The sequence below is a fragment of the Pipra filicauda genome, unplaced genomic scaffold (assembly GCF_003945595.2).
Source record: "Pipra filicauda isolate LSUMZ 115617 unplaced genomic scaffold, ASM394559v2 scaffold353_size752799_pilon, whole genome shotgun sequence".
Lineage (NCBI taxonomy): Eukaryota > Metazoa > Chordata > Aves > Passeriformes > Pipridae > Pipra > Pipra filicauda.
The window spans coordinates 103,905-129,728 of record NW_024104480.1 but is presented as its reverse complement, the minus strand read 5'-3'; the positions used below and the strand labels follow the sequence as shown (position 1 = coordinate 129,728).

Below are 25,824 nucleotides of genomic sequence, written 5' to 3'. Positions count from 1 at the left end.
AGGCAGATGCTAGCTATAAAATTAATAAATATAATAAATTTAAACACATCTTAACGTGGTTTTCTGAGATGAGACAAAACAGAGTGTTAAGGTCAGGGGGTAAGTTCTTGTGCATGTGTGGTTTGGCTTCTTTGTTTTGTTTCACTGTAAGCCAAAATCTGTATGAAATTCAAGTAGGAAATCAAGAACATCCTAATTTTATTCTGAGACAACAATGATTGTAACAGAACTAGAGGGGTTCGAGAAATTGATGAAATTTCTTTCTGTACACATTTATCTGCTCAAATTATCTTAGCAAACAACTAAAAAAAACCCACTCAGCTTTTAAAATGCTAATATACATTATGTCACCATCTCCCAGAACAACAAAACAAAGATAAAGACCCTGCAACCCTTAGGATGAAGAGTTCACACAACACACACTATATTTTTTTATGTACCTCAGAGGACTGGGCAATCACCAACCATATGAAGTTCAACAAGGGAAAGTGATGGATTCTGCACCTGGGATGGGGCAACCCTGGATGTTCGTACAGACTGGGGAATGAGATGCTGGAAAGCAGTGCCACAGAAAGGGACCTGGAGGTCCTGGTCAATGGCCAGGTGAATATGAGTCAGCAGTGCCCTGACAGCCAGGACAGCCAACCGTCAGGCAAAGCATCACCAGCTGGTCCAGGGAGGGGATTGTCCTGCTCTGCTCTGCACTGGTGCAGCCTCACCTTGAATATTGTGTGCAGTTTTGGGCGCCACAATAAAGGAAAGATTTTAAGCTGTCTGAGAGTGTCCAAAGGAGGGCAATGAAGATGGTGAAGGGCCTTGAGGAGAAGCTGTATGAGGAGCAGCTGAGGTCACTTGGTCTGTTCAGCCTGGAGAAAGAGGAGTCTGAGGGGAGACCTCATTGCAGTCTACAACTTCCTCATGAGGGGAAGAGGAAGGGCAGACACTGATCCCTTTTCTGTGGTGACCTGTGACAGGAACCAAGGGAATAGCCGGAAGTTGTGTCAGGGGAGGTTTAGGTTCTTCACCCACAGGGTGGTTGGGCATTGGAACAGGTTCTCCAGGGAAGTTCTTGCAAGAAGCATTTGGACAATACTCTCACGCACAGTGTGACTCTTTGGGATGGTCCTGCACAGGGCTAAGAGCTGGATTCGATGAGTCCAACTGAGCATATTCTGTGATAGCATAAGAACTTTAAACAAAGCTTTTCTTTTAAGCTTGATCCAAAATGAGGATACCCTTACTGCTAACCCTGCCTTGGCGTGTGTGGGGAAGACAGGCAGCATGCCTTTCACCACTGCCAGCTATCAGGGATGAAGTCACTGTGTTTCTGCAAAAGCTAAAAGAGCAGAGATGTGAGGAGCCATGGAGGTCCTGTCCCCCTCCCTGAAGGAGCTCACCCAACTGCACAATCTCCAGACATAGGGAGAGAGAGGTGAGGTCCACAGCCTGAGGTTGTATGCTTCAGCCTCACCTTTGCGGACACTCCCTGTTGCCCCCCTACTACTCGTTGGCTTTACAGTTAAGGAAAAGTGTAAACATTCAGAAAAAGCAAATAGAAATAAATCATAGATATATTAGTAGGTGGAATTTAACTTTCTGAATTTTCAAAGAGCATTTTGTTATTTTATAAAGGCTCCTTTTGGAGGAGAGGAGAAAAGGGGCAAGGTTTCTACCACAAGGCTAGAGTTTTTATTTGTTTGTTTTATGAACCAATAAAATCAAATTCCATGTGTCAAGGGACATTTATTTCAATGCTAAATACCTTATGTTAAGATGTCAATTAAAGTTTTTCTGAAGGGGAAAGTTCCTCAGCAAAAAATGAATGTATTAAGAATGAGTATACCATTCCCCAGAGGACAGAATATAAAACAACCTGTCAAATAATCAAAGATAACCAAAGAGAATGTGTTAACTCCCTGATGTTTTTTTCTGTTCGGCATCAGGTGAATGCAAGCTCTCTTACCACCTGACAGAGCCCTGTTCTATTAATTTCTTGCTTCTCTCTTTCCATGACCCTTTTATCAGCACAAAAAAGCTTCACAAACTGGTGGCTGACACAGACATCCACTGACTGTGCATTATTTTAAGGACAACACCAACTTCTACCAGCCAGAAAAAGCTGTCAAGCTCACATGCCACTTAAATAAATAAAGCACAATTATGCTCTGAAACATAGTGAACTGTTAATTGAAAATTAAGTTGTATTCAGCACTAGGAGTCTGTATTTCTTACAGACTGCTGGTAAGGGAGAGCCATGGCATTTGGTTTGATGCACCTGTAAGTGAGGCTTGTTCATACTCAATTTATAAGAGAAGGTAACAGAAAATTCCATGAATTAAGAAACTGTTCTAAATAGAACTTTTTATATTTTGACTGAAAATATGCCATGTGATATAAGATACTTGTAGGACCTGGAAGCAACTGTAATCTGAAAGTCAGAATTGTACCATACACTAAGAAGACACTTAACACACATTTGAAATACCAGCTGATCCAAATGGAAGACTATGTACACAGATAGAAATGCTTAGAATGGTGTGAGGTCTACTCTACCAAAAGCTCTCATTGATTCCTTTAAAAACAAACAAACAAACAACAAAATCCATACCACGAATAAGAACTGATGAAAATACTTGGGTTTTTTTGCCTTAAATCCCCAAACAAAACAAACAAAACTCCACCCCAAAAAATCACCCACGGGTGAAGCAAAAGAAAAATCCCAAACACCAAGATCAACATGCCTTGTAAGGATCAATATTAAGGCACAAACTTCTGCTTCCACTTCAAGAAATTAAAATAGAGAAAATCTGGCCTAGGAAATATAAATGACTTGTTTTTCAGGCTATATATACAGAAGTATTTCTACTCTCAAGCTCAACTTGTTGCAATACGTTTTTAACATAAAAAGTGCATTTTCCCTTCCCCTGGAATTAGTCTTAATTAAATAAAATTAATTAAATAAAATTAACTAAATAAAATTAAATAAAATAAATTTTAAAAATAAATAAGAATGGTTTGGAATACAACACATAATTAAAATGAAAAAGCAGAAGTCTTTGCTCTAGGTTTTAAAAATCACATACATAGCCTTCTGAGCCATTTCAAAAAGCTATTTAAAGGTAGCCAAAGTTCATTACACTAGGACTGCTTACCTTTTTTCCTCCTGTTACAAATTGCTTGAAGTGGGATCTTACAAATTGAGGATGAACAGCAACAATCTGGGGATGATGGGGAAAGAGAGGATTGTGGATTAAATAAGAGTTTACATGAAGCGCCACATCACTTTTTAAACTAGATAACCCTTTGCCAATCATCAAGTATTACAGGTGAATTCTTTCTCTGAAGTAAAGCCTAGTTGTTTCAACATCTGTTTTTCCTAGAAGAGAATTCTTCTAATTATATGGTATATGACAAGTCTGACGCTGAGAACCACATTACACCGAATCTACTTTTCTGTATAGCAAGCAGCAGAATTAGGACCAAACAGAACCCTTGCTGTGTGCAAGGGTTACCCCCATTAAATCTTGTCTGGGACCTGCCTAGAGGGCACACACACCTCAGCCCTGTCACAGGACAGCACTGTGTATGTCTTAACGACACGTCTTAAACAGTTTCTTTGCCTTACATGTTCCATGTCAAGTGCAGGAGATCCAGCTGTAAGAGGCAAGTGAGTCACATCTGGCATGTGTGAAAACTTAATGACCTCGTTCCCTTCCCCCCATCCTCAAGAGCAGCTGCAACATGGGAGACCCCAAGCAGCAAAACACAATCATTTGCCCACACCACCTTTCCTCATGCAAGAAATGTTTCTTGCTAAAAACCACTAGATATCCCTTTTTCAACAGCCAGGCAGACACACATCTCTAAAGCAGAGTAAAACTCAAGTTTTCTCTTCAGACAAGGTACATCAGCATCTCTGCCCATTTGCCTGGTTGCAAAATATTGCCCTCACATTTAGCAGAACCCTCAGAATCTGTATCACAAATCTACAAAGAAAGAATTATGCTGAGATAGGACAATTTCACTTTGCCTTTTGTATTTGAAAAATTCAATAATACTCCTTACAAAACCAAGATGGGCTTTCTTACTACCTAACCAGATCAAAAGCTTTTATATTGAGATAGAAAACTATTTTCTAGTGACTTGAATAACATTGCAAGGAAGTGGTATTCCTCTCTCTCATTTGGACTGAATGCGACCTTTCTGTCATTAAAAGACAACATCACCACAATTACTAAAGATTAAAACAAGCACTTACTTTAATAGGACAGTCAAATGTTTCATGAAACTCTTCTGCTGAATACAATCCAAACACTTGCACCTGAAAAAATACATTGAAAAGCCAAAAATGTTTACCTAATAACCATTTGACAATTAACATTGAATGTAAAAAACTAATAGCTAGAAGGTAAAGTTGAATGCTAGCAGTTACATCTTTTTTCCTATGGAAAAGAAGTAAAAATTAACAATTCAGAGATAATTGACACAGCTTGATCTTCTACTGTGTATCTCTCTAAATATTTGCAGCAGTACAAAAGTACTTTTTGAATCTTTTTCCTCCTTGTTTTTTTTTTTGATTTTGTTTTGGTTTTTGTTTGTTTTTATTGTGAGGGGTTTTGTATTTGTTTTGTGTGTGTGTTTTGGTTTTGGGATTTTTCTGTTTTGGTTTTTTTACAAATACAGTAAAAACTGCAAGTTCCTTTTGCTTTAGGCTGATCAAATCTGTTTAACAGATACTAACCTAAGTACAGTAAGAGCAACATAAAAACATTCAGAAGAAGATAAATTAAAAATTCTTCCTTTCTGAGAAAGAACGGTAAGGTTTTTTTTTCCCCTCCAAGCAATACAAGGTTTACATAAGAAAAGAAATTTGTGACAATAAAGAAAAACCAGACTGAAATCCAAGGACAATATATTTCTTGGCATCCTCTCCTCCTCCCAAGTGCATTCAGTGCTATTTTGTTTTATTCCATGACCAGTGGTAATGCCTTTCTCTGAAGACTCCTTCCTTCTCTTTTATGTTGATGTATCAGTACATTTAACAGTCAGCACTGAAGTTGTAACCATAGGCAATCAGAATATCTATCAGAATGAATCCATCTGAAGAAGCCTCAACATTAAATAAAAAAAAAATTGTTTCTGCTGCCAAGAGAATTAACAGATTTTTTAAATGTTTTCTTGCCTTTAGTTATAAAACAAGTACAGAGGTATCAAGTGTTATGAAATACTATTAGATTTAGATGCTATGACTACAGAATAGGGTTTCTCAAGATTTTTTTAAGTACAACCCTCTTTCGGACTCATGCCTCTTCATTCAATAGGCAACGTTCCCTTCCCCAACTCTCAGATGGGACAGTTGACAACCCCGTTCCTGCAGAACTTAGGAGTAAAACAGGGCTGAAGACTTATGGCCAGGAATCAGTAATTAATTTACTAGTTATGATTTCCACAAAGAATAATAACTGGTTTGCTTTTCCATTATGATTTTAAGAGGTTTCTACATGTTGTCACAAGCTGCTGAAACAAAATCATCTCAGGAGGGATGGACACCAATGGTGGAAGAAGAGAGAAAAAAGAGCATCCCATGGAGCGATCAGCAGGAAAACTGCATCTGACAGCAAATTTACTTTAGAAGGCTTTCAGACAGGCTCTCATTATTTTCTGGAAAATATCCTTCTTTTCTGGAAAAGGTAATACCTTCAGTAACTCTGCTCTACATGTTCAATAGATTGGACTCAAAAGTTTTAAAAGAACTTTTAACCCTATTTCTTTCTCCCCATCTCTACCATGATTGCTTCAGGCAGAAAAATTAAAAAAAAAAAAGTAATAAAAAATATAAGTCCCCCTAGATAAAGACCTGCAGAACAAAGTCAGTAAATGCCAGTAATGGGCCTCAAAAAGTGAGGCTTAATGGCTTTAAAAAGATCAGTTCTGAGGACAAGAACCCCCAAAATTCGTTCAGATAGTCAAGGAGACAGAGCAAAAACATTAAACTTTAGGTAAACTACAAGAGGAACTAAGCTATCAGCAAGGAACTAAGCCATCCTCGGAGTGGCTCAAAGTTCAGCAGCCTCAGTGAAGTTTAAAACATCTCAAACCATCTCATCTCCCTTTCAAGTTTGTCTCCTGGATACATCTCCTAAGCAGCATTATCAGCTCAGTCCACTACTCATTAGCGAATATACTGCCTCTGACAACGTGCTTTAAAAATACTTCTGCATGCACTGTGTAGGGCTGCGCTACTGATCCAAAGGATTACAAAAATCAATATTTGGAGACTGTAAGATGTATCACAAAGCTGTGATTATGTAAGCCAGCCAAAGGGTTATATTTAAGTTGGGCCTGGCTATAAGCCTAGAAAAGCTTTGGGCCGATGTCTAGAGGATTTTGCTTTCTCGGTTTTTGTTTTCATCAGTTGGCACAGCATATCCAATCCAACAGCCTACACAAAATAAGAAGGAGAGGAAAGAGAAAATAAAACTGAGAGAAGAAAGAAAAAAAAAAGAAAATACATGATTAAAACATAACAATGCAAATTCTGTGGAAGCAGAATCCTCAAACATAACAAAACAGCCCTCTGAAATTAAAACTAATTAAGCAGAATTAGCAACAATGCCCTCAACATTTTCCTAATACTTCACTGAACACAGACATATGATGTTTCTTTAAGAGTATGAAAACAAAGTGGAGCGACTTAAAAGGAAAAAATAACTCAGCATAAAATAGATGTTATGTTTACTCTAGGGACATCATATAACAGTTTATTACTTCTTAATGTTCTATATTCTTCGGAAAGAAAGTGATTCTTTTGATATTACAAACCTATATTGGATTTATCTATTTCTACTTTCCATGCTCACTCTGCTCATGATGCTCTTAGGTAGCTGGAAAAAGGATTTTGTGATTCCACTACATTTTGCTACTCCTGTCCAATTTTAAATATCCACAACCCACCATTCCAGTGCATCCAGACTTAGCTGTTTCTTTGCTTCCACACTTGGAAGAAGCAACCAACCTTCAGTGATCAAAAGGCAGGCAAACAAAAACATTTTATCTACAAGTCTCATTTCTTGAAAAATGATCAGTGTAATACTTCATGGATTTTCTTAACATCAATGTTGTTACACGCATTAAAGATGACACTAACACATGCAAACAATGGGTTTTCAATAGAATTTATATTTCTTCATGTAAAAAAAGTTACAAGCCAGAGTAAGGGTGAAAATTACACTGCTCTTATGTAATGACACGAGACCTTTAGCAAAACTGGGAGTCAGATCCAGGTTTTTCAAGACAACATAAACTAACTACATACAAAACTAACACACAAAAACTAACCTAAAAGATCTCCACAGTTCTGAAGCTGCAAGCCTGATTCCCCTTCTATTTATTCAAGCACCAAAATTCTCTTATACTGTAACAGTTCGACACCCAGCAGCGAGACTAGAGGGCTGGTGTTGGTTTTGATTTCTCTTCCTTTCCATGCCAGTGGTGACCAGCTGCAGTTGAGTCCATTGGACAGGAAGATTTTTCAAAGAACCAAATGTGCAGTACAGAAAAGCTGCAAGTAGCTCCCAAGCACTTGTTGGACATATATGACATACAAGTGCCAGGTTTTCACATTAGGTCTGGATGCTGACTGACAAGAGAGTTAGAGAATTGTACAATGCTTCTGTGCTCTCCTCCCAGCCAACACAACTAGATCAAATCTAGTTTGAGAGTCCAAAAAACCCGGAAAAAGTAGTAAAATAAAATATATCAGACAGCAGAACAGATATGAGGAGGAGATTCTCATCCTAAGGCCTTCCCTCAAAAAGACAAATGGTTTCCATCTCTATCAGACTGGATATGCACTCTGCCTATTGCAAAAGAGGACATATCTTCATTAAGTGGTAGAAAACACTTGCATCAATACAGCTTTGTATTATTGCCCTTTTTTTGCTTAAAACTGATTAAAGAAAACCAAACTGTTTCACGTTTTCTTTTTCCCCCTTTTTTAAAAAAAAAGGATTTCACCATTTTTACTTATTTCACCAAGTTAATAAAGACTTTGCAATTTGTACAGGTGTTTTAACTTCTTACATTATCAACACTCCCACCGTAGTAAGGAGTGTTACACTATCCGTCCAGTAATCTGCCATTTTCTTACAGAGTATCACAACACACAAGTATGCATTTAAACCAATTTTAGAGGTGGATTCTTTCAAAGACATAATCCTTTCTGGGAAAGGTTTGTGACGTGGAAAGTCTAACTTCTAAATCACCCAGATCTTTCAAATCTCCAGATGAGTTTTTCGGTGTAGAATACGGTGAAGCATCAATGTCTCTGGACTCTATGAATACAAATATGTTGCATATTGTACTTGTGATACTCCAGCCCTGTATCAAAAACATCACCAGAATTAGCCCTGGCATCAGGACCATATTTGAGACTGCCTCGTATAGCACGTAATGACACACATATATGCACAATAGCTATTTCACTAAATGAAGACAGAGTCACTGTCCTAGTTAGAACAGCTGGGACCAGTTCATCACTGTGTGGGTGTAACCCAAAACTGTGTATTCTATAGCCTTCCATGCCATTTCCCAGAAACTGTTATCAATAGACCATTTACACCACCTGCCCAGAGCAGCCTGACTCTTCAGGCTATAAACTAGGTGCTAAGAGGCCTGTGAGAAAGGAGGATGCTCTTGTCCTCACACCCCTTGTGGAACTCCCTGCCCTGAGGGAAGTGCTGGGCATTCCTGCCTGAACTGGAGGATATATAATCTTGGAGTCTTGGAACTTTTTTAACCACTCGTGGGATCCAGAGGAAGACTACAGACCACCACTCTCAACCAGACTGCAGACACCACTCTCTACTGGACTGCAACCACCACTTTTCAACCAGACTGCAATCACCACTCTTGACCAGACTGTACCAGCACTTTCACCAACAGGTTTTTTCCCCTCTCCTTTTATTTGGACTCAGGGGGCCCAACGAACACCACTCTGTTCATGCCCCAGGGTGCTGGGTTATACATTTGGGTTTTGTGGGTTAAAAGCAACTGTTTGTCTCTATAATCGTATTTTTTGTATTATTTTGTTAAATTGTGATTCTGACTTGTAATCTCTCCTTTGAGTTGAGTTCATTTCCCCTGCTGGTTTACCTTTAAACTAGCACAGTCACCATTTAAGGTATTGAAGTCTTTTCAAATACAGCCACACCAAAGTAGAGATTATGGATATTTTAATATTTCTCAAATCAAATACATGTATTTAATATTCACTTAATATGTGAAAAATGTGCATGGCTCATAGTCTCACTGCAGCATAGGTATTTTGAGTCAGTAATCCACAGTCACATCAGAGGAGCCCTTACATCAACAGCAAGTGCTTGCTTCCCAATACCACAGGAAACACCTAAACCAACAATGCTAGCTCAACATTTTTATTACCTTCCACAATTACTGACCCTTGCCTTATCTTGTGTAGACAATTAGGAAACACTTGTGCTGTTTCTCACAGGCTGTAAAATTCTACAACCCACTCTGATAGGCACTAGTATCCCAATTACTGTGTCAAGATACCGACACCAAGATTTCTCTCAGAAACAAAAGGCTTGGATATACAAACTGGCTGCCTGCCTGTTGAGGAAAATAACTACATATTTGCAATGAAAAAACCCAAATGCATACAGTCTAAAGGGCTTGTTTCCCCATTTTGCCTACTGCAAAATCTGATTTTATTTTTAATTTAAAGAACTTCTACTCAGTGGGATGCAACCATTAGGATTACCAAATTCCTGCTCTTGCAAGTCTACTGTGTAAGAAATGTTCTCCTCTGTAAGTCAGATGGATATTGTAAAATTATTTAAATGATTTTTAATGCACTGTATTTGTATATGAGCACTATATTAAAAAAAGAAGCTTAAATACACCCTGTGCATTAGAATTTTATCAGTGCAAACCAACATTAGAAAAGACTGCCATCAACTGAAAAAACAAAAAAGACATTCTTATAAGTGGAAAATCAATCACCAAAACCACTAAATGTCACAGCTCAACATTCCAGAGAAGCACTGATAATTGTTAGTTATACACTGCACAAATGATATATGCCCTCAGCCAAGGAAGTAGGTGCCAGTTTTTTAGGAAACTGTACATATATTGATTTTACATTTATTTAATGTGGCTGTTGTAAGACACTTTATTCTTCTGATAAACTATGATTGCTTATCAAAAGATTCTATAATTCAAGAGAAACATTCATAAAATGTGTGAAAATGAAAACCACCAGCCCACAGAAATCATGCCCACAAAATCCAATTTTGTGGATTTATAGCAGAAAGGCATTAAACTACTGTCTTGCAGGAACAGCAGAGTAGTCACTGAAGTATAACTGGCACAGCAGTAATGATTAAGGTGACATGTCCTCCTGCCACAGCTGTTAATCAGCTTAATACCAGTTACATTATTGACATTCTTGTAATTACTTTTTCTACGGCACATTTGTGCAAAATACACTTGACTTTAACTTTGAGTATTCAAAGGTGAGCTCAGTTCTCAAAATGTATGGTCAAAGTAGAGGTGCTAAATGCAGGAATTAAATCCACAGGTATCACAATTATCTCAAATGTAATACTGAGGACTATCTGCTACCTCAGTAAATATATAAACGGATTTGTTGTACCTTGCCATCTTCTGAGCAAACACCCATATGTTCTCCACTTTCATCCAGGCTGATCTGATTTATCTTCACTGCGCTCTAGAGAAAGAAAATAAAGAAAAAAGACTTTTAAAGTTACATCACCAATGACATGCTTTAACATTCCTCACACTTCACGAGATTTACGTGTTAACAGTTGAGTATGTTTACTTGCACGAATCAGAAAACCCACACAGAATAGGTATTTCCATGACAAAACCAAAAGCCTTCCTTCCAGCCTTAAGCATCTGTGCCTGTATACCACAGCTATTAATTCCCACTATCAAAACTTAGGAAAAAATACAGTGACCTCACCAGCACCAATGCAACTGAAAATTCTTCTGTTTTGGTCTGATAGTTATAGTGGCAATTATTTCTTCAAATTCCTTCTCTTGCTTTCATTTTTGGCTCCAATACTGTTCTCAGAAGTGTGTATTAGAAGGTATTGAAGTGCAACTTAGGTGTACTCATTCTTAGACAAATACTGAGAAACTGGGGGGGCCTGAAAACTGCCCCAATTTAGTAAATTTTCCTTTGCCTATACTTTTGGTTCTAACCTACAGGGTTAGAGAACATGTTACTGTTTACTTAGCTTAAACAGCTATTCTTAAGTGCTGAGAACTAACTTAAAACATCATCTGGGAAACTTGAAGCATATCCTCTTGCATACAAACCCCAATCCAATTATATTCAAGTACCAAGAACCTTCTTATGTATCATGATGCTAGTTTCACCCTCCATAACAAATAGCTCATCATTTTAAGCATCACTGAAGGATCTTCACACGAGTAAGTCTCTCTTACACTTTTAAGAACAACTTTTAAGAAATCCATCACATGTTCGTGTAAAAATGAAGTGTCACTGAAAGAGCATTGGAGTTGTACAGTCACACTGGATGTCACACAACTGTGTATGAAATATCACAGGTCCTTATATATGCTATGGCAGTTGGAATTACATTAGAAGTACATAATAAAAAATTATATAAAAACACCCTGTCCAGATGGACTATCTACAGGAGATAAACTGAGGTGTTCTCACCCCCTTTGGAAAGTTTTTCCCCATAATCTTTCACACACAAAAAAAAATCCCAAGTCAGAAAAAGTAAGCTTTCCTCTCTTCCACTTTGAAAATAATATATGCCCAATCACATTTCATTTTCTAGAAGCTTCTTTCTAATCAAGGTAGAACAACTGTGCTTTGCACTGCAACAGTTGCCTGCTGAGTTGGGAAAATGATGCTACCCTTTTGCTTTCCTGCTTCCTTGAGTGCAGAAGACACTACACTTGGTCTCACTTTGTGTCACCACAAAACGGTACCTGGAAATATCGCAATTACTGCCCATTACAAAGTGGTCTTTCTACTGTGTGTTGTTTGCCAAGCAGTTCACTGCCAAGGGGGAAGTCACAAGGAATTTTTCTTGACTTACGCGCTCCAGAAGTACTTTCATTTGCCACAGTGTGGTTGAGTTGCTACATTTCAAGTTTAGACACAAGTGCATGACTGGCAGCACAGGCAGCTGGGGAACGTGCACCACCCCAGTGTTCTCCTGACACATTTAGGGGGGTGTCAGTAGAGGAGTACAGCTCAAGTCCATCAACCTGATGGTGTGTTCAGCATCCTTGTAAAAGCTTGATTCTCAGACATTACACACAGAGTTGGCTAATTCCAGGACTGGAGGATGCTGAGTAGGGCAAGATATGTCAGTTTTCAGTCTGACCTGCTAGAAGCTTCATAACCAGCATGCACTTTTATTCCTGCCTTGCCTTGAAAAATGCCTTCCTAAACATCTATTTTGCTCATCAAGGTGCAAGGGAAGATTTTCACTCTGTCTAGAGGTGGTGGTGGTGAAAAAGCCAGCATGCCTACACCATTCCCTCTGCAAGCAGAAACAACTCTGACCATCTGAAAGGACCAGCACAGAAAGTTCAGCTGAGTTCATCATGGAAGTGGCATGTTCTTTTTTGTTCTAGGCTGCATCTAAGTTGCCATTGCCACAACTTTCTCACAAAGTTTCCTCTCTTCTTTTACTACTTTGCAATTGCAAAGACAAAAAGTCCATCTTGAATATGAATAGTCCCATCTTGGTACAGGGTCATACAATAAGGTACAGTGTTCAACTGGTCATGTTCTTCTCATCACTCCAGCACCTAATGTGCCATCAGGCTGATATTACAGCAACAGCGGATCTAGCAGCATTCCTGTGTGATAGGCCTTCTTGGAGGCAGTACTGCAATAAAGCCCAAGACAAAAAGACACAAAACAGGACACACCAGAAGAGCCGAACAGCTCAATCCTACAGTCCACACTGTTCCTATTTTTCTGTCAAATGGCTTTGATAAAATTTGACTCTGAAAAAATGAAGAGAAGAAAGTAGACAAAGTGGACTATGAAAGTTATCTTCACATAAAAGTTAAAGACAAGGAGCAGGATGATGGAATTTATCTGTTGTGCTGTGGTTTGAAAGCCATGTGGCAATAACTTTGGAGATTAAATGTGTGATTGCACTCAGATAACTCACAGTGTCTAGCAAGGCAAAACCTCTCATTATACACATGCAAGATATTAAAGTATAACAGGAGGGGCTTCTATAGATATGCTGCAAGCAAGAGAAAAACTAGGGATAATGTGGGCCCTCTCCAGAAGGAAACAGGAGACCTGGCTACCCTGGATATGGAAAAGGCTGAGACTCTCAATGACTTCTATGCCTCAGTCTTCATGGCAAGTGCTCCAGCCACACTGCCCAAGTCGGGAAAGGCAGATGCAGGGACTGAAGGAATGAAGCCCCTAAGCCCACTGTAGGGAAGGATCAGGTTCAAGACCATCTAAGGAACCTGAACGTGCACAAGTCCATAGGACTTGAAGTTCATCTGTAAGTCCTGAGGGAGCTGGCAGATGAAGTTGCTTAGCCATTATCCTTCATTTTTGAAAAATCATGGCAGTCAGGTAAAGCCTCTGATGACTGGAAAAAGGGAAATCTAACCCCTATTTTTAAAAAGGGGAAAGCAGAAGACCCGGAGAACTACAGCTCAGTCAGTCTCACCTTTGTACCAGGCAAAATGATGGAGTAGATTCTCCTGGAAACTCTGCTAAGGCACATGGAAAACAAAGAGGTGACTGGTAACCGCCAACATGGCTTTATAAAAGGGAAATTATGCCTGAATAAATCCGGTGAGTTATGACAGGGCTACAGCGTTGGTGGATAGGGGCAAAACAACTGACATCATCTACCTGGACTTATGCGAAGTGTTTGACATTGTCCTGCACAACATCCTTATCTCCAAATTGGAGAGACATAGATTTGATGGATGGACCACTCAGTGGATAAAGAACTGGTTGGATGGCTGCATGCAAATAGTTGTGGTCAATGGCTCATTGTCCATGTGGAAACCAGTGACGAGTGGTGTCCCACAGGGGTCACTGTTGGGGCCAGTACTGCTCAACATCCTTGTCAGTGACATCGACAGTGGGATCGGGTGCTCCCTCAGTAAATTTGCTGACAACACCAAGATGTGTGGTGCAGTTGACACACTGGAGGGAAGGGATGCCATCCAGAGGGACCTTGATAGGCTTGAGAGGTGGGCTGATCAAAACCTCATGAAGCTCAGCAGAGCAAAGTGCAAGGTCCTACACCTGGGTTGTGGCAACCCCAAGCACATCTACAGGTTGGGCAGAGAATTGAGAGCAGCCCTGCAGAGAAGGACTTGGGGTGACGAGTGATGAAAAAATGAACATGAGCCAGCGGTGTGCCCTCACAGCCCAGAAATGGAATCCTGGACTGCATCAAAAGGAACATGGCCTGCAGGTCAAAGGAGATGATTCTACTCCTCTACTCTGCTCATGTGAGACCCCACGTGTAGTACTTAGTACAGTTCTGGTGCCCCCAACATAAGAATGACACGAAACTGTTTGAGCAAGTCCAGAGGAGGGCCACAAAGTTGACAAGAGGACTGGAGCTTCCCCCCTACGAAGACAGGCTGAGAAAGTTGGAGCTGTTCAGCTTGAAGAGAAGGTTGCATGAAGACTTCATAGCAACCTTCCAGTATCTGACGGGGGCCCACAGGGAAGCCAGAGAGGGACTCTTTATCAGGAACTGTAGTGACAGGACAAAGAGTAATGGTACAAACTGAAAGAGGGGAAGTTAAGGTTGAATATTAGGAACAAAGTTTTTACTGTGAGGGTAGTGAGACACTGGAAGAGTTGCCCAAGGATGCCCCAACCTTGGGAGTGTTCAAGGCCGGGCTGGATGAGGCCTTGAGGAACCTGGTCTAGTGAGAGGTGTCCCTGCCCATGGCAAGGGGGTTTGGGACTAGATAATCTTTAAGGTCCATTGCAACCCCTTAACATTCTATGATTCTAGGACGATATCAGTGGGGAAAAAGGTGATTCCACATTATTTGCATTTTTTCCACATTCAAAATTGCGCACAATACTTCAGAACAGTTTGTTGAATAGAAATTTGATGGATGATACAGTATTTCACAGCTGCGTATATAACTAGCAATTTGTTACAAGCCTTCTGCATGCCCAACACCTTTATCAGTTGCTTTTAACTTTTCCTTTCTCCTAGTATTTATTTTCCCTTTTGTCTGTACCATACACAGATGACAGTCAGGGAAAACAACTAAATTCAACTAAAAGCAGATGTGTTCACTTACACAAACCTCCTGCTAAGTTCCAACAGGAGATGCTATTCTAGATGATGTACACAAGGCAAAGCAAGCACAGAGTAATTTTTTTCAGCACTCAAGTCAAACTGGCACATTGAGTATTAGCCTGTTCGCTGACTTTACAAGTCAGAACTTTCTGCCAAGCTCAGAAAGTGATGATAGACCATGAACAGTCCAGGACCCCTAGCATTAGACCAAGTAAAAACACATAATTTCCTTATGATCAGAATGATAGTTCCACTATAAAAATGATAATAATACACATTGTATTTCTCAAGCAACATAACTGAAATCTGGCAATAAGGAGGATCCTGTTAGGAATGGAAATACACTTAAATGATTAACCTGGGAACAGCTTCAGAATTTCATATACTGTGGAAGTACTGGCAAAGAAGGAAGAAATGCCTTCAGCTGAATTTCCATTAGCTGCAGTTTTCTTTCTGATGGAGACATGCTTGGAATTCTGCACAACATAAGTAAGTTTGACTGTTCAAAATCAATAATGTCAAGCTGACACTATAGAACAAAAAAAAATGTTACCTTAATGGACGAAAGAGAAGTTTAGGGAGCAGGAGAGAAAGCTAGCAGACACCTTGCATATAAAGATCTAAATGCAGGCTTTTGCAAAATCTAAAATTTAAAGGAAAGGAAAATCAAGTATCTAGCAGCAAATGTACCTCATGTGATAATCAATTACCTCATGTAAAATGCTTGAAATAAATGCTCTTAGTATGGATTATATCAGCTCTTCAATTAGGAGTAAATTCACCACCACTCAGAGAGCTTCTTTTAATTGTGTTCTTTGTGGCAACTCCCTCTCCCCTGACACTCATCATCAACCCACCTTATACAATCAGTCCCCCAATGGTGAACCTGAGAAATCAATCTGCTAATGTATAATTTGTAAAGCTCCCCCGACTAACAAATGGATAATTGATTCTTTCACAAATGCTGCATCCCAATGGATATGAAGTGGATGAACACGAAACATAAGACTGGATTTCACTCCAATTCTGTGAGAAATGCAATATTTACAAGCTAGGAATCTAAATGTTTTAATAATTGCCTGACTTCATGCCTTTTAGCCATGGTTAGCGGGCAAGCAACATTCATGTTAGGAGTGTGAAAAGCAAAGCAGTGTTCAGTCATACTTACAGCAAAGCTCATTTTACTTCAAGAGCTTCCCATCATTCATGTAACCCCCTTAATCAGCACTTTCATCCATTCTTTAAAAAGAATTTTCAGAAACTTTTCCTAAATTAATTCAAACATTGTTACTTATCTATGTATACACATATGTACATATCCAAAGAAGAAAAACACCTATAGGTCTTGTCTGCTACAGTAATATCAATCTGGATCTGCATAATGATTATCTAGCTGCTCTCCACAGTAAGGCAAACTGAATGTACAAGTTGAATTGTAATTAAAAAATTGTCTCCTACAAGTGCCTATTTTTCATTTATTCATATGTTTCATCTGCATGACATTCACACAAACAAGCATGTAAAGCTCCAATGTACAGAAATACAATCAATCAACCCACTGTTTTACATATTAGCCTACTGGAGTAAGGATGACCATTTTTATGCTTGTATCACTACCACCATGGCGAAGGTATCTAAGCCCAAATACTCATTTGTAAACAGAATCTGCCTCAGTCATTGTCATAACTAAGCTAAGTTCCTTGTGAAATACAATCCTAAGCCTTTCTCTAGGTAGGATGAGGAACTTGCTTTGAATAGCACCTCAAATCTTCAGCAACAGCTACGCACAAGTGTATTACATGTTGTTTGTCCCATCTATTTTGACTTCAAAACACTGATATCCAGAGTTTTCTGATACTGAGGACTATCTTTAAAAAGAAATGGAACTCATGCCCTTTTCTCGCCCCAGATGCTGCAGTGTTGCGATGATTTACACATATTTTGCATATTTGTAGAGTTTTATTGATACAACAGAGGTAAAAGCAACTCAGAAACCAAATTCTGATGCTGTATCATGATTTACCTATAAAAAGGTAAAAGTATACACATACCTATGTGTTTATACGTAGCTGAGAAAGACAGCACAGTAACAGAAAAGCTTAAATTGAAAAGGCATCTGTAAATGTTACAGAAAAAGCTGTTCACCACTGCCTGCTACAGAAGTAGTACACTCTGAATTTACAACACTTAAAATTCATTTGATGAAAATTTACTAATATTCACACCAAAGAGGTTTAGTTCAACAATACTAGCAGAGAAATTCTGATAAGTGAGGATTCCTGCTCCATTGCATTTCCTATAACACTATTGAATCTGTCATTCTTCAAATGAAAAATGGGAGATTATATTGGTTAGAAGAAAAGGGAGGGGGGAAAACTGGGGAAAGTGACAAGGTCTGGGACACAGAACAATAACAACATTAACTTTTATTTTGTCTGTGGGAAGGCAGACCTTGCCTACAAAAACAAAGATCTCAAAAGCTTGTCTAAAACTAAGGGAATATAAGGACAAGAAATCTCTCATATACAGTCTAAGACAGTGAGAAAGACCAAAAAGCCTACAGTGATTTCAGTATTTTCCACATCAGTGAATATCTTCATCTTGTTTGTCAACTGCAGGGACTAAGAAAAAAAGGAAAAAACATTCAAGGAAAAAAAAATAACAAGGGATATCCCTAAATCTGTAGTAGTTGCTAAATAATCAGAATGCTTGTCTAGGAATGATGGACCTGTTACTGAAAACAAATCTATACTGAAAGCCTACACTGCTTCCTAGCAGAGTTTAACTGTTAGCTAATTCCTGATAGATCTAAAGTAGAATCTCTTTTCTGCTAAAACACTTGTGTGGTAAGGAGATATCCCCCTGGGAACTCTGTGCCAAAGTAAACAAACTACTCCCATTTCCCTTCTCTCCCCAGGTCCCCTTTACTATCCTCTGTATAACTGTAGGGCTTCAACAATGTTATGTCCTAAGCCTGCCTCTACTTCTTTGTTGTTATCTGTGTATTAAAGCCATCTGAGAATATGAAGCAATATTCCCCATCACACACCCATAGGGAGGGCTGATGAAGGTCTGCAGGTGATACATACACCCTCCTTGGAAGATCCAATGAACCCTCAGGAGAAGACTAGTCCAGGCAATGTGGAGGTTCACCTCACCAATTTCTCTAACTGCTTTCTTTTCAGAACAGTTCACCAAGCACAATGAACTCGTGGGAATTCACCGTTCAACATTAACTTTCCACACAGGCTAGTGAATTATAAAATGGGCTTTGAAGAAGAATCCCCAAGACATATCTAAACCTCTGAGCATGAAACTTAAGGGGCACTTTCACAGCTTGTTTCTAACAGAACATCACCATTATTGTCATTAATGTATTTGACAGGATTTTTTAGAATTCCGTTCTCAAAGTAGAAAGTATGAGATTTTACTCCATTTCTTGATAAGCCAAATTTCAGAGACATGACTGATGAAAAAGGCCAACCAGGTCATACAGTGCAAGTTCTTGTCAGGACAAGTTTTCTTTTTAGAGATTATTTTATTGGTGCTTCAACCAAACAACTTTTAAAGAAGCAAAAAGGCTCTTGACTATTCTTCTCAGGGGTCAGGTATTGTTGTGCCAACATCATTTCCAGGAAGCTTTTCACAACAGTCACGATGCTCATCCCGCTCTCTGACACAAGACAGAGGACACCACCATATGGAGCCTGGCAACTCTGTTTCTCCATGCATTCCATACATAGCCTGTATTTTCTTCACAGATACATAGTTTTCTTTTTTCTATAATCTCCTGAAAAACTTGCAGTAAGTACTTTTTGCAGTTATTTTAGCTCGTCAGCCATTCCACTACAATGATCCAAACCTAATGGCCACTGAAATCAGTGAAAAGATGTCTCACTGAAGGAATCAGACAGATGCAGAAATATTACAAGGGAATGAATTCCCTTTCCTGGCTGAGAACAATGTAAGAGGTCATATTTCTGGCGCAGTTAAATATTACACTGGTTGATCAATGTTGAAGTTCAGCCAATAGCTACAGCTCAAGTGTCATTTCCTATGTAAACATTCAGTTATCAACACTGGTATAGATTGGCATAAGTCAGAGCTACATGCAATAACAAACACATTTTCTAATTACTGAAAGCATTGTATTCTCTTTGGACACCAACTCTGGACCTTTCTTTATTTGCAATTATAACATCTGGTCTCATAATTCCACCAGAGATACTCAACAATAGTCAGTGTTAGGTGTCTGATTCTTGACAGGATCCTAAAAACATATGCAAACCAAAATGGAGGAAGAGGGAAGCACTCACACAAGTAGAAACTAGGTATCATGAAATGTTCTGTAACTTACTGTAAGCAGCATATTGTATGCCATATCCTCACTGTGACAGTAAGATAGAAAATGCTAAATGTGAAGATGAATTGATTTTGTGCAAGTTCCTCAATGCATTTACATACAAAGAGACTCTATTTCAATACCAGTGAAGTATAGACTTGATTGCATATCATAAACTTTATTTAAAGTAGATCAAAAAAGCAAACAGATTAATTCCCTCCTCCATCTTTACATTGATCACATTTCACAGCTCCTATCCATAAAGGTGCCAAGACCTCCAGTAACTAGACTTCAATTATGCAGCCAGTTTAGCAGCCAGTTTAGGGTTACAGTGGTGAATCTTCCAACACCAAAATACCAATTTCTGGCATTTCTTCTACTTTTATTTCTCTGTGTCACAGGACACTGAGTAAAACTAACTTCCTCAGCAGCACCACAGTGGAGATGGCCAGCTTGACATTAGCTATTTTTCTCAGCAGCCGTTCTGACGGCATTAACACCTGAGATGATGAAATCTGGACTGTCCACGTTTACCATTCCATCAGGAGTACAATAAACTAACTGCTATACACACTGTCATGTCTTTTAAAACAAATAAGTCTCATCCTTCAGAAAGGAATCCTTACTAGATTTATTTAATTCATTATCAATAATATCTTCTTCCATGGGAGAAAATACTTAGTTTTGCCTTCATGTTTTGTTCATCATATTATGCCCGTTATGTCATTATGCATTTTTAATAGTGCTCTATTTTTATTGTAAATGGAAACAAAGGCCTGTAGCTTTATCATTAATGTCAACTTGTATAAAAACCATTGTTCTCCAGAACTCAGTCTTTCTAACGAAGAAAATATTTTCTAATGCAAATAATATTTTATTAATGCCAGAACTCTTAATAATTCTGACAGGCAAACTGCTATTATTCTATATATGCACATAAGTGCCTGCATTCCCTATAGACAAAAATGCCATGCAGGTATAATATCCCATTTGAAAGGAAAACAGCCCTGCGAAACAGCAATATACTAGCTTCTTAGGAATCAAACCTTTCCAAATCCTCCTTGTGCTTTTAAAGGTAGTTAGGGTTTAGAAAACACACATCTGAGTTATCGGTCTTCTATGAAAATATTTAATCAGTGCTACGTGAAACTAGCTGTTTCATTGCTGCCAATAAAACTTTAGAACAACTTGGCACAGTGGTCCAGCTACATATCAGCAAAGAGCATTTAGGGTGAGTTGAGACAGATGTGACACTATGCTTCTGAGATGACTGAAAAAAGGAAGCAGTGAATCACTGAACTGTCTCATGTCAACCCACATCACCTGGTCAAACCAGAAAGTTCCCAGTAGGACAGAGATACCCCGGATGGTAAAAATCTGTGGTTCTTCAAATACCAAAAAGCAGTAAAAGATGGAACAACCTAGTAGCAGCATCTAGTCTTTCTTGTCAGGGATTATGCCTCTGGAAGGCACAGAAAAGTATGTTCTTTATTTCACAGTTGTTTGGAATGTGTTGGTAATCTTTTGAAACTATAGGAGCCAATCACACTCTAGAAAAATTTTGCTTAAATCACAGATCAAAAAAATATTATTGTGTATGGTTGTTTAATATGTCTTTGAAATTAGAAACTATGTTTCTATGTTTTTCTTAAAAGTAAATTAACTTTGTTGCCTAATATCGTTGTCAAATTATGCTGCTGCATAGGGCAATTTTTTAGAGAAATGGTCAATAATCATTGTAAACACAAATTACATTTTCTAAATAGTCACAAGATGTGGTATACATTCAAGCAGCAAATGGTACTAAACCTGGATGGTGAAAGAGTTAGAAGGAAAAAAAAATTGTTTTGAGGATTTGATGTATCTTAATAATGTCAGAAATAATTTTGTTCAAAAATGTTTGAAAGTGACACATGTAAATTCACTTAGCAGGATTAAAGTAAGAACCTCTTGATCTTTCACAAAACTAAGAGTCAATGAAGTCTGGAGAAAAAAAAAAACACTTTGGAATCCGCCCCAAACTATGCTGTATTAAATGTATTAATGTCCTTTATGTTTACCATTCTCCCCTTATGAAATATTTTCCCCCTAGAATATCCAATACTTTAGTTTTTTTTGAAAAAACACATAGAATATGATAGCATTCTACCAAATCAAGAGAAAGTGAACTATGTCTAGATTCTTGTAACAAAACAGTATTCAGTCACTTTACCTCATTAAATGGTGACATTAACAGACTTTTACTGAAATCAGTGACACTGAAGAGGGCTGCTAAGGTATCTAAAGTACTTGCTAAGTTACATTTACAGTTGGTCATGAAATGCAACCGACAGACAACAGGATACCCGCTCTGTAGAAAAGTGATTGATACTGGAGTACAAAATACAAAACTTCTTCCTATGCTTCTATTTCCTTTCCTCTCTCTAAAAAAGAGAGGAAAACAATATGCATTTTAAACATAATGAAATTGTAGAAGGATCATTCCATCTAAGGATGAGGCTGACATCCTTTTCAAAAAAGGTACATGGGCAACATAGTTGCTAGTGACGAGTTCAAAACAGTCGGCAGAAACAACTGCCATCCCAGATGCAGCTGATAAAATATGCAGGCTTTATACTTTGATGGAAATTTATTAGATCTACAGCATCCATGTTACTGTTTGCTACTTCACAAGCACACATTTGACTCATATGAGCTAACAGCATTCAAGAAATTAATGACTGGATCACACAAGACCTTCTGTAGCTGAACCCATACTTCCAACTAAACTTTTTACATTATTCTGCACTAAGCTACAGAGTTATTGAAGCTACAAGCTTGAAAGAATAATTGAACGAAACAGTCATGCTTGCTCAATTTTGAGCTTATAAAAATTAATCATACGTGATTCTAAAATTGTTTAAAACTCCCACATTTCATCCATACTCTAAACAACACTTCTAGTAATAACTAATGCCTTCCACATCCATCTGATCTCTTTGGTTAACTAAAAATGTAAGCAACACTCCCTTCAAAGGAAAGTCAGATACAGTGGTACAAAGATGATGTACAAAACATGTATGAGGTTGTTTTTTCTTGTTTCAGTTTTGTCAGATAAGAAACTTTTCTTAGATCTATGGAATAATGACCATGACACCACAACTTTTGCTGGTCTAGGCAAACTACCACAGGTACACCATGATTCCTGCCAAAGAAGTCTCCTAATCTTCAATAGCTCCACGGTTCCCATTGGAAACACTCCAGGTCACAACCAACCTAATAAGCACGGTACCAGAACAAACATCGTAAGACATACTTTCCAAGCCTTTATAACATCCAAAAAGCCAGACTCAAAAGGCCATCTGAGTTATTCCCACAACTACTGTAAAAACCTTTGGATTTCCAAATCATCTGCAGTTAAAATGAAAAGACAGGTAGACAGAAACAGAAGTGCTATTAAATTGCGTGTAGACATTAAAGTCTTAAGAGCAAAATCCCAAAAGATGACACTTTTATCCGTTTTTTCCATTTGAAAGAGCTAGGGGTTAGCTTGAAACATGTAAGACATAAGAATGCACCACCCGTTTGGGTGGGAGGTCCCATGGAGGGGAAGGAAATTTGTCCCTTGCACAGACACTTGCTTCTATCAAAACCTTAATTTTTATTTTTTTTTCTGGAACTTACATTTATAGTAGTCCTCTTTGTTTTGTACAAAACACAGGGTTTTTAGCTTCAAATTTAACAGGCACAGTGATACCCTGCAAATACTAGCACACAGCTACCCAGATTGTTGTGTTGCTTCACTTCATCTCCCAACTAAGTTTTCTTTCATAGGCTGACAGTGACAACTAAAATGATGTAGTTAAAAGTAATAAACAGAGAATTTTAAGTAGCCTGTCAAAGTAAGTGACATTTATATCATCTTAGTCTTAAACTCTCATGCAAAGTTCCATCCAAAGCAACTTCTTCATTATACAATCAAATGCTAAAAGTAACCTTCCCTATTGAAAGATCCTGCATTATCTCTCGCAACAGTTAGTAGGTTCAACATAATTTCTAGTATTTAGTGCTTAATGCACCCATTTTTTTGTTAGAAGTACTTTTTTTTCTTGTTAACAAACTCTTGCAAGGGGACATCAAGTCAACTGAAACCTCTGACATTTTGTTTGCAGCCTGCTGATTTATCAGCAAAATCCACAGGCCACAGACTGACCTTCAAGAAAGGTCTTGCTCCAGAGGTTGGAGAGTGCTATAACTTTAATACACTCGAAGGCAACAATACCACCACAGAAGGAACTCCCTTTCAATTTTTCAAGATAGCAGAGACGACCTAGTGATTTCAGATTTCCACCACTCCAATTAAAAAACTATAAATAGTTAGTTAGTTCTACAAAATGTGAGACAATCAAGAAAAAAGGTGTGACCAGGAAAGAAATCCATGGTAAAAAGGAATGCTATGAGAAGATTTTGTTCTTTCTGAAATTCCAGCAGCCTTGAATAGCTCACAAATATTGCATGCTAAAAGGACTTCAATTTCTTTGCACTAACAGAAGCTTGAAAACACTATTTACGTTGTTTTCTGGAATCATGCATCACCTCTGAAACACCTGCAATGCATTAAACATTTAAATCTCCGCTACTTATAAAGTAGGCAATCTTTCCCCTTCTCACACACTATCACTAGCATCAGCCAAGACTTCTTACCATTTTTGCTTTAAGCTTGATGTTTATTAGAAGACCAGAACGGGGACAAGTTTTCTTGCCCTTTGAAAGGTTTTTGATTTGTTACTTAACTAAACATGTTTGCACAGCTTTCTTCATATCTACAAGTCTTTAATCCACAAGATGTCAGTTGAGGCAATAATTATATTAATAAATTGTAGACAGTCTAAGAAGAAAAGAAAGATGGAGAGACATGTGGAATTAACGTGCTGTGAATCAGCCCTGCATCATCCTTTGTCACCGGCTTTTTTTCCCCTCTTCTTGTTGCCTTTTAGTAATAATTTTCAGTGCATTTGACATATTTCATCTCACTCAATGCACTGAACCCTAATACAAGAGAACACCAGTTTGTCAAACATACGTTATTCGAGGATGCATACCAGTTAATCTTAGGCGGCTGACATAGTCAAAGGCAGCCACACTGGCAAGAGCTAAATACACACCAGGCAAGGAGAGAGGGATTGCAAGAGCATAAGCATGGCTGCTGAGATACTAGCACCACCCAAGGCCAAAGCCCCCAAATTCCTGTCTCAATTCTTCCCAAACCACGTCTCTCACAACAATTTCAAAGCACACATTTCCACTGCTTTTGACAAGAGGAGTTGCAAACCGGAAAAACTAGTTGTCTGCTTGACACAGGATTCAGCATCAGATATTGGAAGAGTTGGATGAGAGCAAGACTTTATTCTTTTTAGATGTTTAGTTTCACAGAAGCCTGTGTGAATATTTATGGGTCAAAGTCAAACAGACAATTAAGCCTTTGCAGCACCAGGGCCAGTATTTGTAATCCAGGATACCCACACTAATTTGCTGCTACGGACATTATGGAGTACAGTTGTAAAAGGTTTTTTAAACAATAAGCGTGTTACAATAGCAGAACTTCTAGGGATGCCAAGCTTTACATTTTATTGTTTCTTACAACTGTTTTTACCTCAACTTAAAATGTCAGATGCATTCAGTCTTCAATAGGAGTGCCATCATTCAAAGCTTGGCCATTTTGGAGCTTATGCAATATACTGATAAGTTTTCTCCCTCATTTTGCTGCAAATGCTGAGATCAGTATCTATTTATGTTTTACAATTTGGCTCAAAGGCAGATTTGAATCAATACAGAAAATAAAGGATTGATTATAAAGGCAAAATTCTTATTTCTTCAATTTCTAAGCCCATTTATACTTTTGAACATGGTTACCTGGAATTAGGAAAGAAAAATAGAAATAAAGAGGACTATGAGAGCAGTAATGGTATTTTCTACATATATTTAATATGAACTTGCTATTAAAATGAATTTATAAAAAGGTTAAAGTAAAAACTTCTTGCTCCATTCTGGTTTATTTCACATACTAACTGTATTTCAGACCTAGTGGCTTTTAAAGTTTCCCATGTATGGTTTGATTTTGCTAATTACATATTTAACAGATGTATAGAAAAGTAA

At 38.3% G+C, this 25,824-nt stretch overlaps 1 protein-coding gene across 2 annotated transcripts in view; it reads right to left on the bottom strand.

Annotated features, from left to right (window-relative positions):
- Positions 1-25,824, bottom strand: part of VPS41 (VPS41 subunit of HOPS complex) — a 105,775-nt gene that overhangs the window by 53,819 nt on the left and 26,132 nt on the right. For both annotated transcript variants that reach the window (XM_027744392.2, XM_027744394.2), the window contains 3 exons: positions 10,676-10,750; positions 4,259-4,321; positions 3,153-3,218 (listed from right to left, as the gene is read on the bottom strand). In XM_027744392.2, coding sequence (XP_027600193.1) covers positions 3,153-3,218; positions 4,259-4,321; positions 10,676-10,750 — 204 coding nt within the window. The remainder of the gene's footprint in view (positions 1-3,152; positions 3,219-4,258; positions 4,322-10,675; positions 10,751-25,824) is intronic.